Consider the following 23,752-nt stretch of genomic DNA (forward strand, 5'->3'; position numbering starts at 1 on the left):
TTAATGGAGAAAAGGTGAGACAGGTTAGGTGAGACAACACATAGACTACACTACACATGTTTATCTGGAGGTGCATTATAGTAAATAAAGGCTACAGTCTACTGAAAAAGGAAAGTCCTTTCTGGGGACTTTTAAAGCCTTTAAAAACTAAGAGGCTAAATATTTACACATCACAGTATTGTCTTGTGTTACTGTCTTGATTCAGGTCACATCGCAAAAAAAAGAAGAAGATGCTATCAACACTGGAACTATATATTATATGGAGAAATCAGCCACTGGCTTTTTACTTTCACTGACACTTAAAACCATCAGGTAACTTAAGTTTTGTTTCCATAGAAACAAATGTATTCCATAGAAAACAAATTCGTAACACCTCACCATATACAAACAAGCATGCCAGTGATATCCTGGTTTCCATGTCAACAGGAAATCCTCTTACAGGCTTTCACCCCAAGGACATCAACTACAACAATAACTATAAAGTTTTAATAATCATTCTAAGACAGAGAGGAATGAGATCACTTCCAGATTATTTTGTCCCAGCTGATGAATGATAAAATCAGAATCCACCCGACTTTAAAGAATGTGAGCATTAGAAAGCGGCAGATGACAAAACTGCAGCACAAGCGTAGATTAAACAGAATGTTATTGTGTGTTGGTGTTGACTAATATAGTTACCATTGTAGTTATCGTTGTTAGTGTGAATAGGTCTTTACACATTCAACGAAAAGGTTTATGTATGACACCCTGTGATTTATTTAGTGTCTCACCAGGCACAGTGAATCTAAGTAAGCCGTGATCCTCGGCCCTGTGAGCTGTAGTTACATGGTGAAGGGACGAGCCCACAACGACCACATAGTAGTCCTCCTGAACATACGGAGACACCTGCAACTTCACAAAGACCTCCACCTGACCCTGAGAGAGAGAGAGAGAGAGAGAGAGAGAGAGAGAGAGAGAGAGAGAGAGAGAGAGAGAGAGAGAGAGAGAGAGAGAGAGAGAGAGAGAGAGAGAGAGAGAGAGGCACAATTACATCCACACATTATATTTTCTGTTACACACAGCATGTCATAATGGATTCGTTAAAAAATATTTTAAAAGGCCAAATCTCTGGAAATGGAGTGTATTTTTCATGGCAGTAAAATTCAATGAAATGTCATGTTAGCCAAAATGAAAATGAAACTAAAAGATTGAGACAGAAAAGATCACTCAGTGAGCAAGAGAGAGATTCATTTTGTTTTTGTTTTTTTTAGCTTGTTAATGCTGTTAATGTTGCACACTGTAGATTGATACCATATGAGGGCAATCTGCACTTCCAATATATTTCATTTTGCAGCATTAGGTGAAAAAGGAGGATCCACTATCTCCAGCCTTTTTCGTTTGCTCACTGAACATTAAGTTCCTCCTGAAAGCTGTTTGCATAGAAATTTGGTTATACCACAGCAAAGGACATAGCTAAATCATGATGTAAATTTAAAGCAAAAAAGGCATGCCTTAAAACCAGACAAGTTCCCAAGTGCTCAATCCTAGCAGATAGAAAACAAAACAAAAACACTCCTTTTTGGGCATTTTACAGAAACTTTCTGTCCTAAACCCTCAAACTTGTGTAGATAGTGAACTGTGAAAGCAAAAAAAATTGTAATTGAACATGTTTGTAAAACAACAACAACAAAAAACACTATACTACTTATAAATACTGCATTTTAAGGATAAGTGTGTGTGTGTGCGTGTATACATACTTAATCATATTTTGGGGACAAATTTTTATCCAGAAGTGAGCTAAACCTGACAAAAATCTCCTTTTGGGAACAGCCTCATTTGTAAAATCATAATAAAGTTATTATTTATGTATACAGTTGTAACCAAAATTATTCAACCCCCATTGCAAATCAGGTTTATTGACAAAAATCACACACTTTCAGCTGTTTTCAATTAACAAGTCAAACAAAAGTAATTGAAATAGTGAAAAAAGTGTTTTCCCCATTTTCAGCTGAAAATGCAACTTGTAATGGGTTCTGCAGTCTCAAAATTATTCACCCATTTATGGAAAGCATCTTAAGTACTTAGTACACCCTTTTGCTGTCATGACCTGCTGCAAACAAGATGTATAACCAGACACCAGCTTCTGGCACCATTTTCTGAGGAATCTTAGCCCATTCATCCAGTGCAATGGCCTTTCTGTTCTGCAACCGCCTTCTTCAAATCCCACCAGAGATTTTCTCTGGGGTTCAAGTCAGGTGACTGATGGTCGCTGTAGAATCTTCCAGGACTTCTTCTGCAACCAAGCCTTGGTGGAATTTGTGGTATGCTTGTGATCATTGTACTGTTTGGAAAGGTCCAATGATGCCCAAGCTTCAGCTTCCTCACTGAAAGCATTACGTTTTCTCCTAGGATTTCCTGATATACAAAAATGAATCCATCCTGCCTTCCACACGCTGCAGGTTTCCAGTGCCAGTGGATGCAAAGCAGCCCCAGAGCATCACCGAGCACCACCATGCTTAACTGTAGACAGAGTGTTCTTTTCAGATTTTTCTTCCTCCAGACATACCGCTGATCCATAGGACCGAAAATAATCCTAAAACTTCTGTGGCTTATTTATATGATTTTGAGCAAATTGAAGCCGACTTTTCTTGTGCTTTTGGGTCAGTAGTGGTGTACATCTTGGAGTTCTGGCATGCGTTTAGTACGCGCCTTACTGTGCAAGCTGAAACCTCAGTGCCTGTTGCCACCAAGTCTTGCTGCAGGTCTTTTGCAGTCACTCAAGGGTTTTTCTGAACCTGCCTTCTCAGAAATCTGGTTGCAGCCGTTGATAGCTTCCTTTTTCTGCACCGTCCAGGAAGTGTAACCACTGTTCCTTTAACTTTGAACTTGCAAATTATGCTTCCAACAGTGTCTCTAGGAACATTTAGTGCCTTCGTTATCTTTTTGTATCATGTTCCTTGTTTGTGAAGGGATAAGATATATTCTCTTAACTTTTTGGACCATTCTTTTGACTTATTTGCCATATTTCTAAAATGCAGTCAAACGTGACACTCAACAAACCTAGCCAGTTCAGATATTTCATGTGTTCTAGCTCAAGCACACCTGGTGCAACTAATGAAGCCCTTGATTAGTTGCATCAGGTGTACTTGAGACAAAACCTGTTTTGCAAATGTGTGCTGTTGTGAGGGATTCTATTCAGGGGGTTGAATAATTTTGAGACAGCAGAAGTCATTAAAAGTTGCATTTCAGTTGAATTTGGGGAAACCACTTGAAACATTTGTTATGTTGAGCTATTTCAATTACTTTTGTTTGATTTGTTCACTGCCAACAGCTGAAAGTCTGTAAATTTTGCCAATAAACCTGATTTGCAGTTTTTTTATTCAAAGTCATTAGGGGTTGAATAATTTTGACTACAATTATAAATATATGTAAAAATATGTTAATATAATGTAAAGTAATATTTAACCAGGAAAATGTGACAACATTAAGCATAATGCATAAGCATGGTAGTGGTTGAGGAGAGATCCCCTGATATGATTAAGCGCTTTGGGTGTGCAGTAGTACATATGAAAGCACTATATAAATACCTCATTCATTAATTCATTCATAACTGGGACAACAATTTACATTTGATTTATTAAAAAAAAAAAAAACTGTGAGAACTTTGCCTCCTCATTTCAGAACACCACTGCGTACCATTGGTTTGTGCAGTATAAAAATCATTGTCTACTGAAAGTCTCAGTAAAACATGAAAACCCAACGTGTGTGTGTGTGTGTGTGTGTGTGTGTGTGTGTGTGTGTACAGTAATTCTTCATTTAAAGTATATCTGAAGTCTACACAGAGACTGAATGTTTATGTAAATTCTTCTTTTTTGTCTCCGATGCAGCTGTTGCAGATCAACAGTACCGTCAGACTGGCTCTATGAGAGACAAATGAACCGTCTGTGCTGGTATTGAGCCTGGTTATGAAACATTTGCTTTTTGTGAATTAAAATTCTTTAGGAAGTGTGTACAAAGTCTAATTGGTGGAATAAACTGGTATTGGTTTTTAGAATAAAGTTCAAATGGGAATCATGAGGCTTTGAATAAACAGATTTTTGTTTATTTCATATTGGGAGTCATAACTGATGACAAGGTAATTAGGGTGATTAATCAGAGGCCGGTCTCATTATCAAAAGCATGAGCTCATATATCTTGATTAGTACAGAGCTCGGCTCTATTGTTTCAGTAATTATCAACTAGTCTATGAATAGTTCAATTTTCCTCTTCCAATCAAAATATGCAACCCCATGTTTTGACTGATCTCATGGAGGAGAAAATGTATTCAAATTATATTAACTTTTACATTATTATCAAGTTAACAAATATTAAAGGCCTAATGTTTAACAGATCAATGGTGTGACTAAATATGTTTGAAAATACTGTATATGAATACAACATTCATGATATTTATAACTATTCGAATGTACATGGCATAATGGATAATATTTGTAATTGCTATGAAATGGACACGTTATGTTCATATGCAATACTGTCTACTGACATGTATATTAAGAATGGTATCAACATTACAGTAAACAAAGAACAAGTGTGCTTGCAAGAAATGAAGTCTCACAACCAGAAGCATGGAAATATTTTTACCTGAAAGAAAACAGAGCAACTGTGTATATCAACACAAGCACACGAAAAATAACATATCCAAAAGCACAATCATCCATCATCAATGCAGGCATTCACACGCACTTATTACCAACACTCACACGGCCCACAGACATTTACTCATAATTCCACGCTTCAATTTCATTGAACAGACCCTGGATCAAAGAAACACCCAGTAAAAGAGGGAGGTTAACAGTACATTCTGTCTCGCCGTGGGCATGTGTGTGACAAGGCACTTTTCTCTTTCTCCCTCCATTCAACATAAAGCCCCCGTTTGATTGTTTGCCTTCCTTCACCAGACGTCTCCCTCACTTCCTGTCATTTAAGGGGCCCTGAGGAATAGTGATGGAGGGAGAGAGGAGGGATACACAGCAGGTTTGGTGTGGGAATGAGGGAAAGTTAAGGTCTTTCCTCTTTTCTCAGGCACTGCACTTCATAAGGGGATGAATGATTAGTATGGGATTCTCTCCCTTCATCTCTCTGCTCCTCCTATCTTATCTTTTCTTTCCTCACTCGGTCTCGCAACCACACAGATTCAAAGCGTTCCTCTCTCCCCCCATACAATCCTGCTGTCTTTTTATAGCAGTAAAACTCTTAAATACTTAATCTAACAGACCCATGTTTTAGTTCTACTTGGAAATATTATGGCTAAAATCTTATAATATCAAATGATTTCTATTTTAATAATTCCCATTTTTTGAAAATCCAGTCAATTAAATACTAAAAACAGAAAGGCACTTGATTATTTTATCGTACTATTTGGAAACTAAAGGAGTCAAACAAAGAGGTAAGATTATTGATAAGAAATTAATAAAAAGTCTGGCATCAGTGCAAAAACAGCTGCTTCGCATTGCAACACTTGAGTAAAAAAAAAGCTAAAATAAATAAATCTCACACGCACACATCTTACAAATTTTGCTTCAAGAAAATGCTTGCTTTAAGGATGTTTAGATGTTTGTACTGGCAAGACAAAACAAGACAAAATACTGATTTAGAAAATGATGGACATCAACAATATTTACTCAACCTCATGACTACATTTCAAATATTGTATACAACAGATGGAACAGAGCAGTTTGCCAGTGCACATTTTGTCCTATGTTTAGTCTTGTTGTCATGCTGGCTTATTAATGAGGAAAAGAGTAGAAGCTGAATTACTGCAGTCACTCCTTGGATCGATGAGAGGATGTTATGGTCTCTAGCACCTGTTTAAAAACACCTCACTAATACACTGCTGGTCTCTATGGACAGCAGGTGTTTGTTCCCTTACCAATGACATAACCACTGCCATCTGAGAAGGGTGTGTATGGGTTCTCATGTTCAAACAGGATTCATGTTCAAATGCATGTTTAGGTGAGCATTGCTATTCAGTGTTGATTCTTTTCAGATGTCATTGCATATTACAATATCTAATCCGATAAACTACATTTATATATAACAAATTAAATCACATTTTTTATGTGCCAAAGCTTTGAAACTAACATGAACATATTAATGGTCACTTATTTACTGAAGGTTCGGTCAATTACATGTTTTCTTTTAAAATGAAATAACTCCTTATAATTCCTTCCCTGTTTTGTTCAGACAGGAACACCATGAATCATGATCAAAGAAAATCCCATAGGTGATCATCTGTAATAAACAGGACATTTCTAGAAATACTATTTGAGCTCCCTTAAGAAGATTATGCTATTTCACAGCTAGTCAGTAAAGCTGACATTAAATAATGACAAATATAAATGTGACATTTAATGAGTAAAGCATATTATAATTGTATTTATTTTATGCATTTTATTTGTATTATTTACATGGCACAGGGATGGGTTATTATACAGTACTATGCATAAGTTTAGACACCCATGCTAAAGTTGACTAAAAAGAGGAATAAAAAATCATCTTTTGGAAATTGAACTTAATGCCTTAATTAAAAAAATAAGGAAAAATCCAACCTTTAAGGACACCAATTTTCTTTGTGAATGAATAATGTATCGTAAATAAATAAATGTTCTTCCTTAAAATACAGGGTGCATAGGTTTGGACACCCCTATGTTAAATTCCCATAGAGGCAGGCAGATTTTTATTTTTAAAGGCCAGTTACTTCATGGATCCAGGATACTATGCATCCTGATAAAGTTCCCTTGGCCTTTGGAATTAAAAAAGCCCCACATCATCACATAGCCTTCACCATACCTAGAGATTGGCATGGAGTACTTTCCATAAGATCATCTCTCAATGCGAATCAAACCAGCGATTAGGCTAACTGAAATAAAACCATGCCAATCTCTAGGTTACACTAAGTACCTTGCTGGCAGAGGCTATTTACACCAACTCCTCCCATTGACGTCTAGTTGGGCCAGACAAAATTACGGAAGGATTACACTGGATTGCCAACAGTAGCAATAGTGTAGGGGGTAAGGCGCATGGCAGAAAATGATGACGCAAATCAAACAGATTTCGAATCCGTCTTTTACCGAACTCGCTCTACTCCCTTTTCCCCATCACATATCAGATCAGAAAGACATTTACTTTCAATGAAAATCAAGATGTTCGAAAAGTGGAAATACATTTTTTTTTCGAAAAGTGGAAATAAAGTGTCTAACGTGTGTTTAATAAAGTGTTTATCACTTAGGGTTAGGTGTAGGGAGGACTTTATTGTCCCAATAAGGCAGCATCCATTTAATAATTTTCATAAATTTAATCATTTACACTATGTTATTGCATACCGTTTAATGTGCAACAACACTGAGGTGCCAATAGTATCTGCCATTATCTACTATTAACTACTATTTACACTTGTTGCAAAGAAAATACGGCTATTTTTACATAGTGTAAATAGAATCTTTCGTTATTTTTACTTAGTGTAGATAGCATATCGCTAAGAAAATGCTGCTATTTTCACTTTAGCAATAAATTCTATTTACACTGTGTGAATAGCAGCTATCACTAACAAAATATGCTATTTTCACTTAGTGCAAATAGCCGCTGCCATATTTACAGTATTATATGAGATGTAGCTGACTTTCAAAAAGACAAGCCACCTGACAAAATAGCTCAAGCTTTACTGACTAGCTATGAAATATGCAGTCTGTGCAAAGCATAAGCTTCTTAGGGAGCTGAAAAAGTATTTCTAGAAATGTCCTCTTTATTAAGTTAATCACCTGTTGGATTTTCTTTGATCATATTGTTCCTGTCCAAACAAAACAGGGAAGGAATCTCAAAGAATGTGATATCTTAGAATATCTTTGTGGGATCCAAAGGAGGATAAAAATAGTATGAAGGATTTCACAAATTTAATAATATGAAATTACATCATCTGATAAGGCAAACCCAATGCCAGAATAATATTTTTGATATTATAGAGAGATAAATTAATCAAATCTCACGTATTCAACTGAACATTTCTGGATAAACAAGCTTAGTGGACTTAGTGGCCATCACATTAGAAAAATATTGTCAAATACAAGTCAATTAAAGCCTGCCACTAGCACAGTCAGAGCTGATCCATAAGTGTCATTTGGTCAGCCAGCAACTGTTTGATATTGATGACATTATGATTAAGATTAACATCTCAGCACCCAGTCGTGGGGAGTATAAATTCCTATTACGTCTGCTTACATATGGTTTATACAAAAGTTGGCAGGTTTATTTAGGTCGACATCAGCAAAAAAAAAAATCATTTTGCTTTTATCTGAGCCGTTCAATGCATCTACATGATGTTGGCTAAATTTCATAGCCAGCCATGTTTAGTAGGTAAGTATTTAACCAGAACAGAGTACCGTGTGTTCATTGAGGAAATGCCTTCCATGCGATTCCAACTGATATCCAAAGCAGTACACAGGAATAGGAAGAGTACAGTGCACAGAAATCTTTCCAAACTCATAGTGCCACGTGAGAGGATTGTCCAAATAGTCCCCCAAGGCCTCCACATGACTCACAAGATTGCAGTTTTCCAAAGACGTCCAAGAATGAAGCCGTCGCAGTTCTATATGCTTTATGACAAAACTGAGGGAGTCATTCCAGCAGCCAAATGACCCACATGACTTAACACTTCATCTGATGTAAAAGGCTGAACATCTACCATCTGCTGGCATCTGCTATCAGTATTGTCCAGTGCACATAATGTACTTGTCTTCACACTATACCATTCAAAAGTTTGGGGTATGATTTTTTTTATGTTTTTTGAAAAAGTCTCATGCTCACCAGGGCACATTTATTTGATTATAAATACAGTAAAAACAGTAACATTGTGAAATATGTATAATGTATTTAAAAATGTAATTTATTGTTCTTTGATAAAGCTTTATTTTTTTCAGCATCCTTACTCCAGTCTTCAGTGTCACATGATTCTTCAGAAATCATTCTAATTAGGGCTGTCACAATTCATTGATTAAATTCAAGTACTCGATTTTAAAAAAAATCCTAGAGTGCAAATTACCTGCATCTAGTAACCGGCAAAATACCGGAAGTGGTGAGTTGAGAATCCATAAACCGCATCATTAGACAGTTTTCTAAGGTTGCAAGATCTATAACATACTATATAGCATAGTGCTATTGTGAATTCACGCAGGCTGCGATTCAATCAAATAATTATATCCCCTGCGGGTTTAATATATATGCACTTTAATTATTTACATGAGTGTAGGTTGTGTCTCAGAGTGGCTCAGTTCACAGTAAATTGCTGCTCCACACGAACTTATATCGTGGAGCGTGTCTCTGTATATGCTGTGAGTTTGGTTGGCTTATAACATCTCATCTGGGAACGTAATGTGCACCATTCCATCAGATTTGTAAGGTAGATCATATACAAACCTACGCTAACACAGGAGAATACATCAATATGTTCCTAAATATCCAAACTGTTCATCGCGATATCAATATAAAAGTTTAAACCCTCGCTCTGAGTTTGCATGTTTTGATGTCCACATATTCTTGTTCAAGAAATTACAGTGGCTGTAACAATTCTATTGTAAAGAAGTGGACAAATATTAAAGATTAAGTGAACATCTGAATTAAATGTTGGTTGGCCAATATTAATTTGATTAAACAAGTTTGAAATGTCCAGCAATAAATATGGTTAACCTAAACTCCCTCTATTTGATCATCTATCAGCACTCTGTGGTTCCCTAGCTGCAGTTTATTCAGTGTTATCAGGCAAAATACTGACAGATAAACACAGAGGCATTTTCCTAAATTCTGTTTGTTCCAGTCAAACATCAACAGAGCTCTCCTCACTTCAGAGAAGAAACTGCACACAGAGCCAGACTTTACTATCTCTGTAATGATGTTTGGGGAACAAAACATGTCCCCATATCTCTGCTGTGCGCAACATAAGTACTTCTTATCATTCATAACTAGTCAAGAAGACACGTTTATATAACCCTTGCATTCTACCAGTTTAGACAAACCAACTCTAGTGTGTTCTAGTAGGATGGGATATGGTATTCATAGTTTAGACAAGAAAAGATGAAACGCTTTTCTTTTAAATGAAACTTATGTAATTTAGCTGTAAACACTTTGTAGAACTTATATTTTATATAAAACATTTTAGTCAAAATCAAATAAAAGCAAAAATGAAAACATGCAAACTTAAGTGTCAAAGTATGTCTAAAAATAAACCATGGACATTATAGATCTACTGTAGTGATGTAATTTAAACAAAGTATCGATGAAAAGATACTATGGCTCTAATGCAGTAGGAAAAAACATTCTGGGTTTACCAAATTTGATGTGCTTGATGTATGTTTGCTTATCAGTGTTTATAGGTGAAAAGTCTCAATTAAAGGTCCCGTATTATGCCCCTTTTCACAAGATGTAAAATAAGTCTCTGATGTCCCCAGAGTGTGTATGTGAAGTTTCAGCTCAAAATACCCAACAGATCATTTTTTACAGCATGTTTAAATTGTCATTTTTTGGGGCTCAGAAAAACGCGCCATTTTAGTGTGTGCCCTTTAAATGCAAATAAGCTGCTGCTGGACGACCCAGGGGGCGGAGCTTCATGAGCTCGTGCTCAGTCTGTCAGGACAATTTCATCTCACGGAATGATGATAATATCAGAAACTCTCAGTAACGGTGTTCATTTCGAGTCGGACAATAATGCCTACAGAGTCAGAGTGCTGTATAGAGATGGAACAGGTATAGTTTAGTAGTTTAATTACGGTTATTATAACGTATTTGTCATCTGCTTGTATGTATCCATTATTTATTAATAGCCTACAAGTCTGCTGTTTCGGACCAGGTCCGAATGATGATCAAACATATACTGATGAGTTTAATAAAGTTTATTGTACATCACACAAAAGATGAAGCGTCAGTTTTACTTCAGAAAATCACCATAAGAGCTGAGTAAACACAATAAGTTATAAGAAGTGCGCAAGTACATAAACAAATTTCGGTAGAGTTGAGGGAGCATTCCTGTGGGCGGAGGTAAGTCAAAAAACGACGTCATTAAAGAAGGAAGTAGAGGGATGTAGTCCAAACGGGCCGTTCGATGTAGGCGACTTCTGTTAAATAAAATATCTCGCTTGGCATTGAACTTTGAGCTTTATAATTTTACAGATATTATTTATACTCTAACAACACATTACACACTAACTAAAGTTTGAAACATGGGATCACGAAGAACGGGACCTTTAAATATGTTCATCATAAAGCAATTATATCTCTCCAAAAGACCTGGATTAAACCGCTTGATTAATTTGGATTTAATTTACAATGTCTTTATGAACTTTTTGAAGCTACAAATTTCTGGATGAATGGACTTTTAGTGGAGGGACAGAAATCTCTCAGGTTTTATTATTATTATCTTCATTTGTGTTTCAAACATGAACAACTGTATTTTGGGTTTGGAACAACATGAGGGTGAGTAAATCATGAAATCTAAAAAAACAAACAGTGGATGTCACAGATCTAGTAACGTCATTTAATTTAAATGAAAGTTTCAATGAAAAGTTGCTACAGCTCTAATATGGTTGGAAAAACACTCTGGGTTGTTTTCTTTACCAGGTGATTTGAAACGTGCTCTCCTTGACTGACTCGTTAAACATTCCTCTCATGTCTCCACACACCAGGTGAGACTCGGGTCGGGCCGACAATATCCAGACACACCCTGGCACACAGGGCCATGCTAGCACACACACACACACACACACACACAAACTGAACACACTCAGATCTACTGAAGGCACACATGTTAATGATGACTGAATTTAATATTCCACACCCACTCGCTTCATGGCAACAGAGAAGTTAAACCATATAGACTACAATGTTTGTCAGTTTCCTCAAGAGTCATACCCTTGAAGTAATGTTAACCACCTTATTCTAAAAACCAGTTGCTCATGCCATGAATCCATGGCTTGAAAATGCTCATTTTCTACCAGGTTTTAGGACGACAGACTTTGACTACAAAGGTAAAAAATTTGACATGGAAAAACTAGATTTTACAATGAAACAATGTATCTCTATGAATTCTGTCACAGTCTTAAGTATTAAAATATAGTCAGAAAGTGGAGCCCTTTCACTCCTAAAAGGTTTTTATTTCCTGCTTAAAAAAGTATAGTATAGTATAGTATAGTATAGTATAGTATAGTATAGTATATTTTTTAAGTAAAGTATATACACAAGCGTTTCTGTGGGGAGATGCCTGTGGAGTCATTGTCATTCAGCTACTTAATTTACAGCTAAATGTTCCAAAAATTAGAGTTGGTAAGATTTTTATTATCAAAATGGACTTTAAAAACATTTCTAATGTTACAAGATTGCTATTTCATCATATTAAAATAATTTCTGAAGGATCATGTGACACTGAAGAATGGAGTAATGGCTGCTGATAATTCAGCTTTCAATTACAAGAATAAATTACATTTTTTTTTATATATATATGTATTTTTTTTTTTAAATAGAAAACTTATTTAAATTGTTTAATTTATTTTAACATAATAATATTTTACAAAATTAATGTTTTTACTGAATTTATTATCAAATAAAAGGAGCCTAAGAGAGTGGAGAAGACTTCAAAACACATTTTCAAAATCTTCAAAACACATTTTCAAAATCTTACTGACCCCAAACTTTTGAACAGTAGTGCACTTGATTCAAAATTCGACATTAGACAAATTTTTGGTGTTAAACATACATTTGTGTTGTTTAGTTGCATCCATCTTTATGTGAACAAGAATTTATACTGTCTATCGCCGGTGCTACATGAGTGACTTTGTAACTGATCTGTTAATAAAAACTCAACAGCAGCAATTCAACTAAAGTTTTGCTTTCAGTTCAAACATCAAATAAAACTGGGTGTTGAAAATATCACTCCATATCTGTTTGGTTGACCTCTGACTGAAGCAATCTGCGAATACATTGAGCAAATACAGGACACTGCTCCTCACAGTCAAATCAGTTCTTCTGAAACATACATAACCCCTTTGTTCGGTATGACCAGCTGATCAAAGAGCACATATTTTTGAAAGTAAAAAACCACACTCTCTCAAACACTAGGTACCACTTAGCTACAGGGGGCCAGAAACACCTGAAAGCATTTAACACACACACACACACACATTCACATACACTAATTGCTTTTAGTTCCGAGTGAATGAGACTGTTTGTGTGCAGCGTCGTACTGGGATTTGAGAGTTGACACTATGCAAGTCTGCTATAACTCTCAAAATATCCCCTTACAATAACACATTATCCCCATTGCAGTCACACACACACACACCTTAAAAAGCTTACACAACTAACACATAGTGCCCCTCTTTCATAATGATGTCACAGAGAATGATTGTGCGACACTCTCTTGCACCCCACACACTGTGATTACAGCTGAGCCAGCAAATGATGAAGCTTCAGAATTCACAACAGCTTTCCTGTAGTCTTGGGGTTAATGATTTGGGCTGGTAATAAAAAAGTTAGAGGTTTAAACCTTGCAAGAAGTGATCAAGGTTTTTACTTTTTACAGCAGCACTGCTCCAGCCAGTTTGGATAAATGTGTCAGCTAAAACGATTCAGTAAAGTAGTATAGAAAAAAAGACATGTAGATAAGAAAGATTATGGTTTCATGGGCCAAAGTCATGGATTTGATTCCCAAACATGCACATACCGATAAAATGTACAGCTTGGTTGCACTATAAGTGGCTTTGTATAGTTGCCAAATGCATAAATGTTGCATTTAAGCAACTTGACTGGAAATTCAGGCTGAGGGAGCTGTAAATAATTAGTGGAAAAAGACTGTTACAGTAGTGTAATGTTTTCTTAGGAATAATCTAAGAAAGTTAATGAAGGGAATAAACCTTAAAGACCCACTGAAGTGCCTTGAAACGCGCAGCATTGTTCAATGCATTGAAGTAAACAGGAAGACAGGGCGGGACATATCAAAGAGCTCCTCCCCCTTTGAAAAAAAAGCCAATAGCGTTTAGTTTATCACAGCACGGCCAGAGCCGTTGAGCTCGATGAAGCCACAGTTTCCTCCTAATCTCTAACTGTTTCTTCTCCTAATATCCTCCATATCGCTTTGAAATACAGCATTCTGTGCAGAATTCAGATGGGTCCGATTTGTTTTGAGGTCTGCGCCGACACGCGCATTTGACCCGCTCTGTGCTATCATGTCTCTGGACCGGAGCAGACTGTGTGTGCTCTCTGGCGGTTCACGTGACACTAACGTGAAACCAGACTTCATTCGCCCCAATGGAAAGCATATTTACTGTCTGAATTGTTCCTTATCCCCTAAATAGTATATAGTGCACTATGTGCCATTCACCATGTAAAAAATAGTAAATGTGTGAACAAGTGACAGATTTTAGACGCAGCTTCAGTATCTATTTTTAAAGTAGGGGGCAGGGCGCTTTCGATTCTAGAAAGCATTTGATTGGACAAAACATCTGATGAGAAGCTAAAGTGCAACGTGATGTCATCAAAATCATTGATCCATATTGGCAGAAGTGAGAGATTAAGTTTTGAATTCTTATATCTTCAACAAATTTTGTTGTTGTTTTGGACATGCTAGCTTATAAATAGCAGTAAGGCTAACATATTCATTCTAAAAGCCAAAAAAACTTCCATTTTGATTTCATGGTCTCAGCCACGAAGGCTACTAGAGGACACCCAGCGTTTTTAATCAGGGGAAAGGGATCATTTAAAGGGATAGTTAACCCAAAAATGAACAGTCTGACATAATTTACTAAAGGGGTAAGGGTGAGTAAATGATGGAATATCAAAATTGATATTAAATTTTTTTTTTATCTATATAATGAACATCGATGACAGAATGTTAATTTTTGGGTGAACCATCCCTTTAAGACATGACAGCTGTACTTATTTTCAAATAGAAAGGCACATTCACAAGACTAAGGTAATGAACAACTAAAAACATAGCCTAAACTGTACCATATAGCCTAATTTGTTAAACTTTCATTCCTGTTCTCTCTGATGTTTTAAACACAATGCAACCATGATTATCAGTGACACTGTCCATACAATGAGCAGAAGAGCAGAATCTCTCATGCACAGACATACGCACAGGTAAAGTCTTTAGTAAATGAGTTTTGTCATTTGGCACCCAGACTAAGAAAATGACAGATCCTGAAAGAACAAGGAATCAAGGAATGAAAGGGTAAAATTAACGTTTAAAGAGTTAAGTTTAAAAGAAAGAAACAGGACATCAGGAAAAACAGAGAATAAGAGGGTGAGAGAAAGATATATGGAATAAAATGAAAATTGTTCTGTCAGACTCACATAAAGTGGCACCTCTCCCCTGCTGAGCTCCATTATAGCAGCAGCACCTGAAAGGAGAAAGAACATGTATAATACACAGCAAAGACACACACACACACACGCACACACACACAAACGCCACCTTAAACCAAACACAGCTGTAGAAATAAGCACATATGAGCAGAACAGCCCCTCGCATGCGAGTGCTGCACAAGAGACCAGTTCATCTATTCATCACAAAAACAAAACATGACATTTCACTGAACACTGGCACAGAGAAAGAGAATAAAGTACACAATGAACAAAAAGGCTAAGAGAAGAGTATTTGACATTGCTTGCACTGTCCATTATGGCGAGTCATAAACAATCAAGCAAATGTGAAAAAGAAGGACAATCACAATGATTTTATTTCGCTGACTCATTGAGTCACCTGACTTCTCTTTTAATTAGGCCAAATCCTCAGAGAAGGATGGGAACAAATACTTTGCCTTTTAATTGGGACATGTTCACATGGCTGTGCAGACAACAGAGGGCTTAATCTTTTGATCCTCCAAATGTCAGAACACAGCTTCCATCAAAACGCAGCCCTCTCTCTGCCTAGCTCGTTCTCGGCCCGAGCGCTGCTGCCATGTTCTCTCTTGCAGTCAACAGGTTGGAGAGCTGAGCTGATAGGCGATACGTCAACGTGCTTTAACTAAAATTGGTGAAATTGTTCTTTTATCCATTGAGTAAGCTGTGAACATGTTAAAAATGAAACTTGGAATTCAATTAAATATCCCTTTAATTTTTTATATTTTAAAAATCTCTTTAGTGACTTCAACATCAGTTTCATTCAATTCATTCAATCTTCATTTAAAAATCTGAGTTAGAATAATTTGCAAAGTTTGAGTTACAAAAGTATAAACACTACAAGGCTGTAAAAGCAGACGTGAAACATTTTTTGGGGTGGGAATCACAGGGTACCTCACGATGCGATACGATACATGGCTCATGATACCGATAATATCACGATACAGCAATTCTGCGATAATCAATATATTGCTATTTGTCTAACTTTGAAAAAAATGCCTGTGAAAAGGTTAAGTGCAGGTTTTCTCTCTTTATTCAAATCTAAACTGTTAGAAAACAGCACAAAAAGTTTCAGTCTGTAAATTAAATTGAACTTTTTCAATGAGATCAGGGTGATGCCGTTGCAAGTGACTTTGCATGTTTGTGGTATAAACTGTGCACTTTACATTTACCAGGCAGTTCTTGTGAATCGCGTAATCCTTGTCGATTTTGTTTGTCCCATCAATGGTATAAAAGCTGAAGTGAGTCCAGACTTTGGACTTAAATGTGGGGCATCTATTATTTTACTCGCACTGCTGTCCGCCATCCCATTAAAAACCTAAGGCTAGTTAACTTATGTTCACGTTTCCCTCATTCAGGTGTTGAGCGCCACCTCGAGGAGCCACGAAGATGCTAGGAGCAGGGAAATCTATTTAGAGCGCCTTATTTTATTAATTAAAATATCGATTTTTGGCACCAGCGTATCAATTATTGTATCACACAGAGAAGTACAACAATATATTGCCCTATCAATATTTTGTCCCACCCCTAGCTAACAACAGACCTTATTTCAAGCATTTAACTAAAAGCTCATTCAAAAATCCCAGTGACTTTGTAAAGATGGAACTGGAAGTTGAAAAATACTCCTTTCCAGGTTTTAGGACTCATGTGTTTCTATGCACAGATGTAGTTCTAAAGAACTACAAAATAAAAAAACAAAACAATAAGATTGTTTATGACAATGTTCCTCTAATAGCATCAGGGAGGCTACCAAGCCTATACTAGTTTCTACCAGCAGTCTTTATTTTTAGGAGTTAATGGTAGGGTTTTTGTTTGGTCAAGGTCACAATATTTTCAGACATTAGTTTTTTCTACGTCACATAATTTGGTGCGAATCTCAAAGGAAAGTGTACGTGTGAGGCATTTAAAAACAAGATTCCTGTTTGTTGTTGTCACACAAACGCTGGCTTAGTGGGTGACTTTTCATGGGACGATGGCGTCACCTGTAACTCAATACAGCCTACTGATCCAATAACGCATACACACACACAAACACACTGCGAGACAGAAACCATGCATACTGCATAGACAGAGACCAACATCCCTGGTGGACATTTCCCAAATGTATGTTGTATACTTGTTCAATAATGAATGAATACATAAGGAAATCATAAGGCCAAGAGAGAAACAGAGATGGTTGTACAATGGTTTTGCCTGAAGCTCAGAGACTCATCGACTCTGATCAACCATTAGATAGAGACTTAGCTTCTGTTACACAATCCCAACCAGTCAGGCCTTAAACACTGCTGTGAATGAATATCTTTTCTGTGTCTAAACAGCAGTAATCCAACAGGTGCACCGGAGTCCACTATGTAAAATTATGCTTCATGAGGTCTTTGAAGCTTACTAGTTACTCATATGTGTTTTTCTTCATTTTAGTAGGAAAAACAATGATACCGTATTATCATGATCTCTCTCTAGCATGCACTGGCAGATTCAGTTTTACCTGCAAGGTATTAAAGGGGTTTGGAGTGTTATCAGGGCTTTTATGGTATAATTGCCACACCCTAAGTATGAGTTAAAGGTCGACTTCACAGTACTAGCTAAACAGACTGCTTTTAAAACAAACACAGACACACACACCCAAGAAACAGATTTCACGAAACTATCTATCTCTAAAAAATAAGAGACAAACCGAATGAACAAGACAGAGCAAAAGACAGCAGAGAGACAAAACACAAACAGAGTGAGTGAGCAAGAGAAAGGCAGAGAGAGACACAGAGACAAGGGGAGGGAGGGAGGGAGGGAGAGAGAGAGAGAGAGAGAGAGAGAGAGAGAGAGAGAGAGAGAGAGAGAGAGAGAGAGAGAGAGAGAGAGAGAGAGAGAGAGAGAGAGAGAGAGAGAGAGAGAGAGAGAGAGGGGTGCCCTGAGTGACCCTTGTCTGCTTCAGTTTCTCCGGGTGAAATCAAGCTGCCTTCAGCCAGACGTGCTCAGATTCCACCTGCAGTCTACTGACACATGCCAGATGTCTTCTGTATCACACTGTGTAACACTGAATCCATCACAATTACAACCCTTATCAGGTCAAAATGGTGGCAAAGAAAAATATGAGGTTTTCAAAATTTAACTAAAGTGGTGATGGAGTGAAACGTTCGCAAAAACTTTTAAAAGTTTGGTACCCAGCGCCAATGAATGAATCAGTGAGTGCATTTTAGATCTGACTTTGCAAGTTCAGAACAGTGTTGTTATCTTTAACTAAAACTGTTTTTTTAACTAAAAATAAAGCTACATAGAATTTTTTTTTTAACTAATAAAAATTATAAAAATCACATAAAATGTTTTACTAAAACTTAGACTAAAATTAAACTGAAAATATATAAAAAAAAGCTATTTTAAAATATCAATAAGTTTTAAGAAAATTTTCCCCAGTTTCAGACAAGGCTTTAGCCAAGTCCTAGACTAAAACGCATGTTTGAGCTGTTTTAACTGAAAGCATCTTGCACAGACATATTTTAAAATACATATGTGCCATTGTTTTGTCTCGAGATGCACACTAGTAATGTTTTTGTTGTTTTTTTCCAAGGCATGTTTATAAAAGATTGAGCTAAGACCAAATCCTGGCTTAATCTAGCCTGGGTTTCCCCATACTGCCTTGCTCGCAGCGCGATTTTATTCACGCTGCTAGGCAGTCTGGACACCATGGACCAGATTTTCCCCTGAAAAAGGGAACCAATCACAGAACGGGAAGGGAGCAGCAAGACGATGACGACACCGAAGCAGTTTGTTTATATCTATGGATCCAACATGGCATCAGACTCGACGTTACCTTCTACCCTCATGTTTATCTTGCACAAACGGTAATATTCGCTAAACGCCATCGTGTACAAATAAATCTTTGACCCATCGTCTTTTTCCTCGTTGAATTTCTGTCACTCTACATACGTCATCTGGTATAATTGAAGCGATTGGCTATGAGCTACGTACAGGCGCATTTGATAGACATTCATAGCGCCCAATAAACGACTCTGGGCATTCGTAAACCACGCCTCAAATACGAGAAAATGAACACGTGGTTCCCAGACCAAGTCTCAAATGAGACTTGGTCTGACGTTAGCCAGGCTAGGCTTAATCTAAGTCCTGTCTGTGAAACCAGCCTTAATGTAAGTGCTTTTACAAAACTGCAAGCTTAACATTTATGCTTTTAAATCCTTCCCAAAATCCCAAGAAGTCCAATTCACTTTCATTGTAAGTGCCACACCATAACCTTAATTTTTAAGAAAATTAGGCTACAAATGAAATTATTTATGGTAATCAACATTATGCCACACAAACACTGCTGACTGAGCTTAACTCAGCTCAACTGGGAAAATTCATGTAAAATGAGATTTTCTATTAAACAACCTAAATGTGACTAGACTAACATTAGTCTTGTGGGATATTCGCTAGCTACCCTGTAGGCCCGTGAAGCATTCTTTTGTTGCCCCTGTTTGCTCAGTATTCAACCGAGCAAAGAAGAGAGACAAAGACTGATGAGGAGCGCACTTCAAAGTGCCTTTCATGCCAGACCCTCCTATTTCTCTTTCTCTGGCCTGAAAGTGAGGGCTGGGACTCTCTCAGGCCATGTCATTCATGCAGGATACAACAGGGGAAGGAGGAAGTCAAAATCACTCCTCCTGATTACCAGGACACAATGCCCTTGTCCCCTTTTCTCTCTGCGTCCTGCAGTTTGGCTCTACATCCACTAGCCTCAAGGAGATTTCTGTAAACATAATAATGGCTGCAACCCCAATATTGTACAATCAAGTGCTTAAAACACTTTTGATGACAGCTCTGCTTGCTACATGGCCACAATACTTGGGGTCACAATTTATGTTAGTATAGTGTACTAATTCACATTTAACTCTGCCAAAGGTTAGGGCAAGAGATATAGCCTAAGGGTTAGAGTCACTGCAGGGCTCCAAATAAAAACAGGATATGAATATTGCATTTAAATCTCACAAGATGTTTTGCAGAACAAGGGTTACCATCTAGTTAGTTACCCACTGCCTCCCTTGATCTCCCAATAGTTTCCACTGTTATGAGATTGCATTTTTTTTTTAGTAAAATGTTATTTTAAAAACTACTGAGTCTCCTTGCTTCAAAAAAGTGCTAGCTCAACCTCTCACACACATCTTTGTGTGGACACGAACAGATAAATTAAAGTCTAATTATGGTGGTTATTAGATTATTTACACGAAATTAATACATACAGACATATACCAGTTGTCTAATTAAGATTTCTAAATCAGTATATTGGCAGTCTATCAGATAATTTACATGACGTTTCAATAATCATAATATACCAGAACATTGTGTGCTTGTAAACAGAGTCATTGCTACTGCTATTGTCATTAATTGCAGTAATATGAATAGCAAGCACACTGTTGCCAGAGGTGGACAGTAACAAAGTACATTTACTTGAGTACTGTACTTAAGTACACTTTTTGAGTATCTGTACTTTACTTGAGTATTATTTTTTCTGGAAACTTTTTACTTTAACTTCACTACATTTGAAAGACAAATATCGTACTTTTTACTCCACTACAATTCTGTCAAGGTCCATGAGTAGAAAGTAACATCAGTCAGTGGATGATTTTGGTTGCAGGGGTTGCATTTTGGTTGGAAATGAAAGTCGTCAGATTGACGTTGGATACTGATTGAAAATAAAAGTCGGGTTGACGTCAGAACCCGACTGATGTTGGTTTCTGACGTCAACCCGATTTTCATTTTCAACCACAGTCTTTCCATCGTTGGAGATCAACGTCAATCTGACATTGGATTCTGACATAAACCTGATTTTCATTTTCAACGTTGGGTTTGGTCTTCTAAATGCGACTTTTGTCATTGTTTTGGAGCACAATAGCTTATAGATAACAGTATGGCTAACATATTCATACTAAAAGCCAAAAAACTTTAAATAGGGCAATATTTGAGGGAACAGATTTGGGTGTCCGAAACCATTGTGGACGTTATTGAGTGACTTATTCAATCTCACATTCAATCCCACTACTGGAACTGTGTTCTATAAATAAATTTGATATTGATATGAGGGTAGGCAGGCAGGCGTAGATTCAGAGGCATACGGTACTTTAAGTATTACATACAACAATGCAACAATAATAAAACAATGCTTTGACATTTACTTTTTACTTTTGATACTTAAGTATTTTTAAAAACGAGTACTTTTGTACTTTTACTTAAGTAAAAATAGGTCTTTACAACTTTTACTTGTAACGGAGTAATATTTGACCAGTAGTATCTATACTTTCACTCAAGTAAGGAAGTTGTGTACTTCGTCCACCTCTGACTGTTGCCTAAAAATGGTAATTTAAAAAAACTACACTAAAAAACAAGTACAATTGAAAACTTAAAGTTACAACCTGTAGTGAAAAATTAATTGCACCTTTTCCCACCGCTTTAAAAACTAGAGTAGAGAAACACAAAGAGAACTAGAGAAACACAAAATTATTGTGACAAATTAAATGGATGTAAACAAAGATGTTGATATAGCCTAATGCTGAAAACATTTTACAGTGCGCTCCAGTTCCCAGTCAACTGACTACAAACAATGACAGCTTTCACTGGCGCTTCTTTTTTCCGGACAAAACTTCACAGCAATTCCAAAACGTTTAACGTTACATAAATATTCGAAAGCAAAAAAAAGAAGATCCGTTTTTAAAGCCGCGGGGAAACTACTTCCCTGCGCTTTAATGTAAACGCGTCCGCACCTGAACTACAAGACATGCGAGAAACTCTTACCTCACTCCATACGAGTGTATTCTCTTCAACTGCACAAGGTAACGCTTTCAAACGCTTTCACGGCCGGTACATCCGTGTGCGTGACTTGCACTTGTACTGTGCCGAATGTTTTGAATGGACACAGGGGTTGTGGATGCGCCACCGGTGCTCACTCTCTTCAACACCCGCCGTGTGTGATGATGGCCTTGCCCACCAAAGAGCACATTAACTAATCCTACTACGACGAGGGGTTGGCTCATGAATATTAAGTAGGACACTTGACTGGACCCTGCTGAAATGTAACCAAGCAACGTCAGTATAAAGAGATAAACCTTTGTCATAGTAGGACTCGTACATTCAAATAGGACCGCGAGAAAATTGCAACAGGACACTCACGTGTTTAGGGACCATACATTGTCTCAGGCTGGTTTACCTAAGATTTTTTAATCCTTACTTGTAATTATCATATTCAGGCATGTTACAATCATATTTTGTATAATTATAGTAGGCTACAAACTAAATTTATGCAGTAGGCTTTGTATGTCATTATTATTCATGAATAAACGTGTAAATGTGCCATAGTATTAATAATAATGTTTTTAAAAGTATGCTCCTTGTCCTTATTAACATGTTTTGGCAATTACATGCCATGGCATATGATATATGTACATTTGTAATACCTTTTAAAACACAAAATTGGTGAAGCAAAAAAGTAGGTAAAGAACATTATTATTGTTCCCTTCTATTAGCCTACATGCTGTTTTTAGGACCAAGCCAGTGATGGAGACCACAGTTAAAAGTAACCTCTTTGTTTAAGCCAGATATGATTCATGTTAAATAACAAAAATCCTGTTAACACACTTGTGAAACAGGATATACAACCATATCACACGTAAATCCTAAATCATCTAACACCTACTCTTCCTGGTTGGTATTGATTTTAAAAAAAAGACACATCAAGAAGCGTCACTCCTAAAAGTCAGAGGATTGGTTTACCTAAAGTGCCCCTGGCAATTGAACAGGAAATGGAGAGGAAGTCAATCAGTGTGCCCACCCTTCCTGTCTGTTCTTCAACAGGCTGGACTGAGTCCAAGGATCACAGACAGAATTTTACCAGAAAAACCCAGCAGAGGTTAAGAGTCTGTGCTTCAACTATTTACAAGTAGAGTACCACCTAGTGGTCGATCAGTGACAAGCTGAAAGATGTTAAATGATCCTGAAAATAGAAGCAATATAGTGAAATACAGTAACACTTTACAATAATGTCTCATTTGTTAACATTAATTAATGTATTAAAGGTACAATATGTAAGAATTGTGTATCAAAATATTCAAAAACCACTTGCACAGTGTTATATATTTCTTTCAATTGTGTACTTACATTTTCCTAAATGTTTCCAAGAATTTGTAAATTCAGAGAAATTCACAATTTTAAATAGTGTCCGTCCCTTGTCACTTGTCGCCTGTCAATGACATAATATCCGCGTTATCCCTGGTTTCCGCTTGTACTGCCATAGTAACCATGGCGACAGACGTGGACAACTGTGTTATGTCTAGTGGCACACTGTTGTTGTTTCGTT

The 23,752-nt window shown here is 36.9% G+C and overlaps 1 protein-coding gene across 2 annotated transcripts in view; it reads right to left on the reverse strand.

Moving 5' to 3' along the window:
- The window catches only part of arhgef28a (Rho guanine nucleotide exchange factor (GEF) 28a), a 74,188-nt gene extending 51,819 nt beyond the window's left edge, over positions 1-22,369 (reverse strand). For both annotated transcript variants that reach the window (XM_084113368.1, XM_084113367.1), the window contains exons 1-3: positions 22,195-22,369; positions 15,370-15,416; positions 771-915 (exon numbers count right to left, since the gene is read on the reverse strand). In XM_084113368.1, the coding sequence (XP_083969494.1) occupies positions 771-915; positions 15,370-15,402 (178 nt within the window). In that variant the 5' untranslated portion in view covers positions 15,403-15,416; positions 22,195-22,369. The remainder of the gene's footprint in view (positions 1-770; positions 916-15,369; positions 15,417-22,194) is intronic.
- Positions 22,370-23,752: the final 1,383 nt, after the last annotated feature.

Source organism: Abramis brama, assembly GCF_963993115.1.
Source record: "Abramis brama genome assembly, chromosome: 5".
NCBI lineage: Eukaryota > Metazoa > Chordata > Actinopteri > Cypriniformes > Leuciscidae > Abramis > Abramis brama.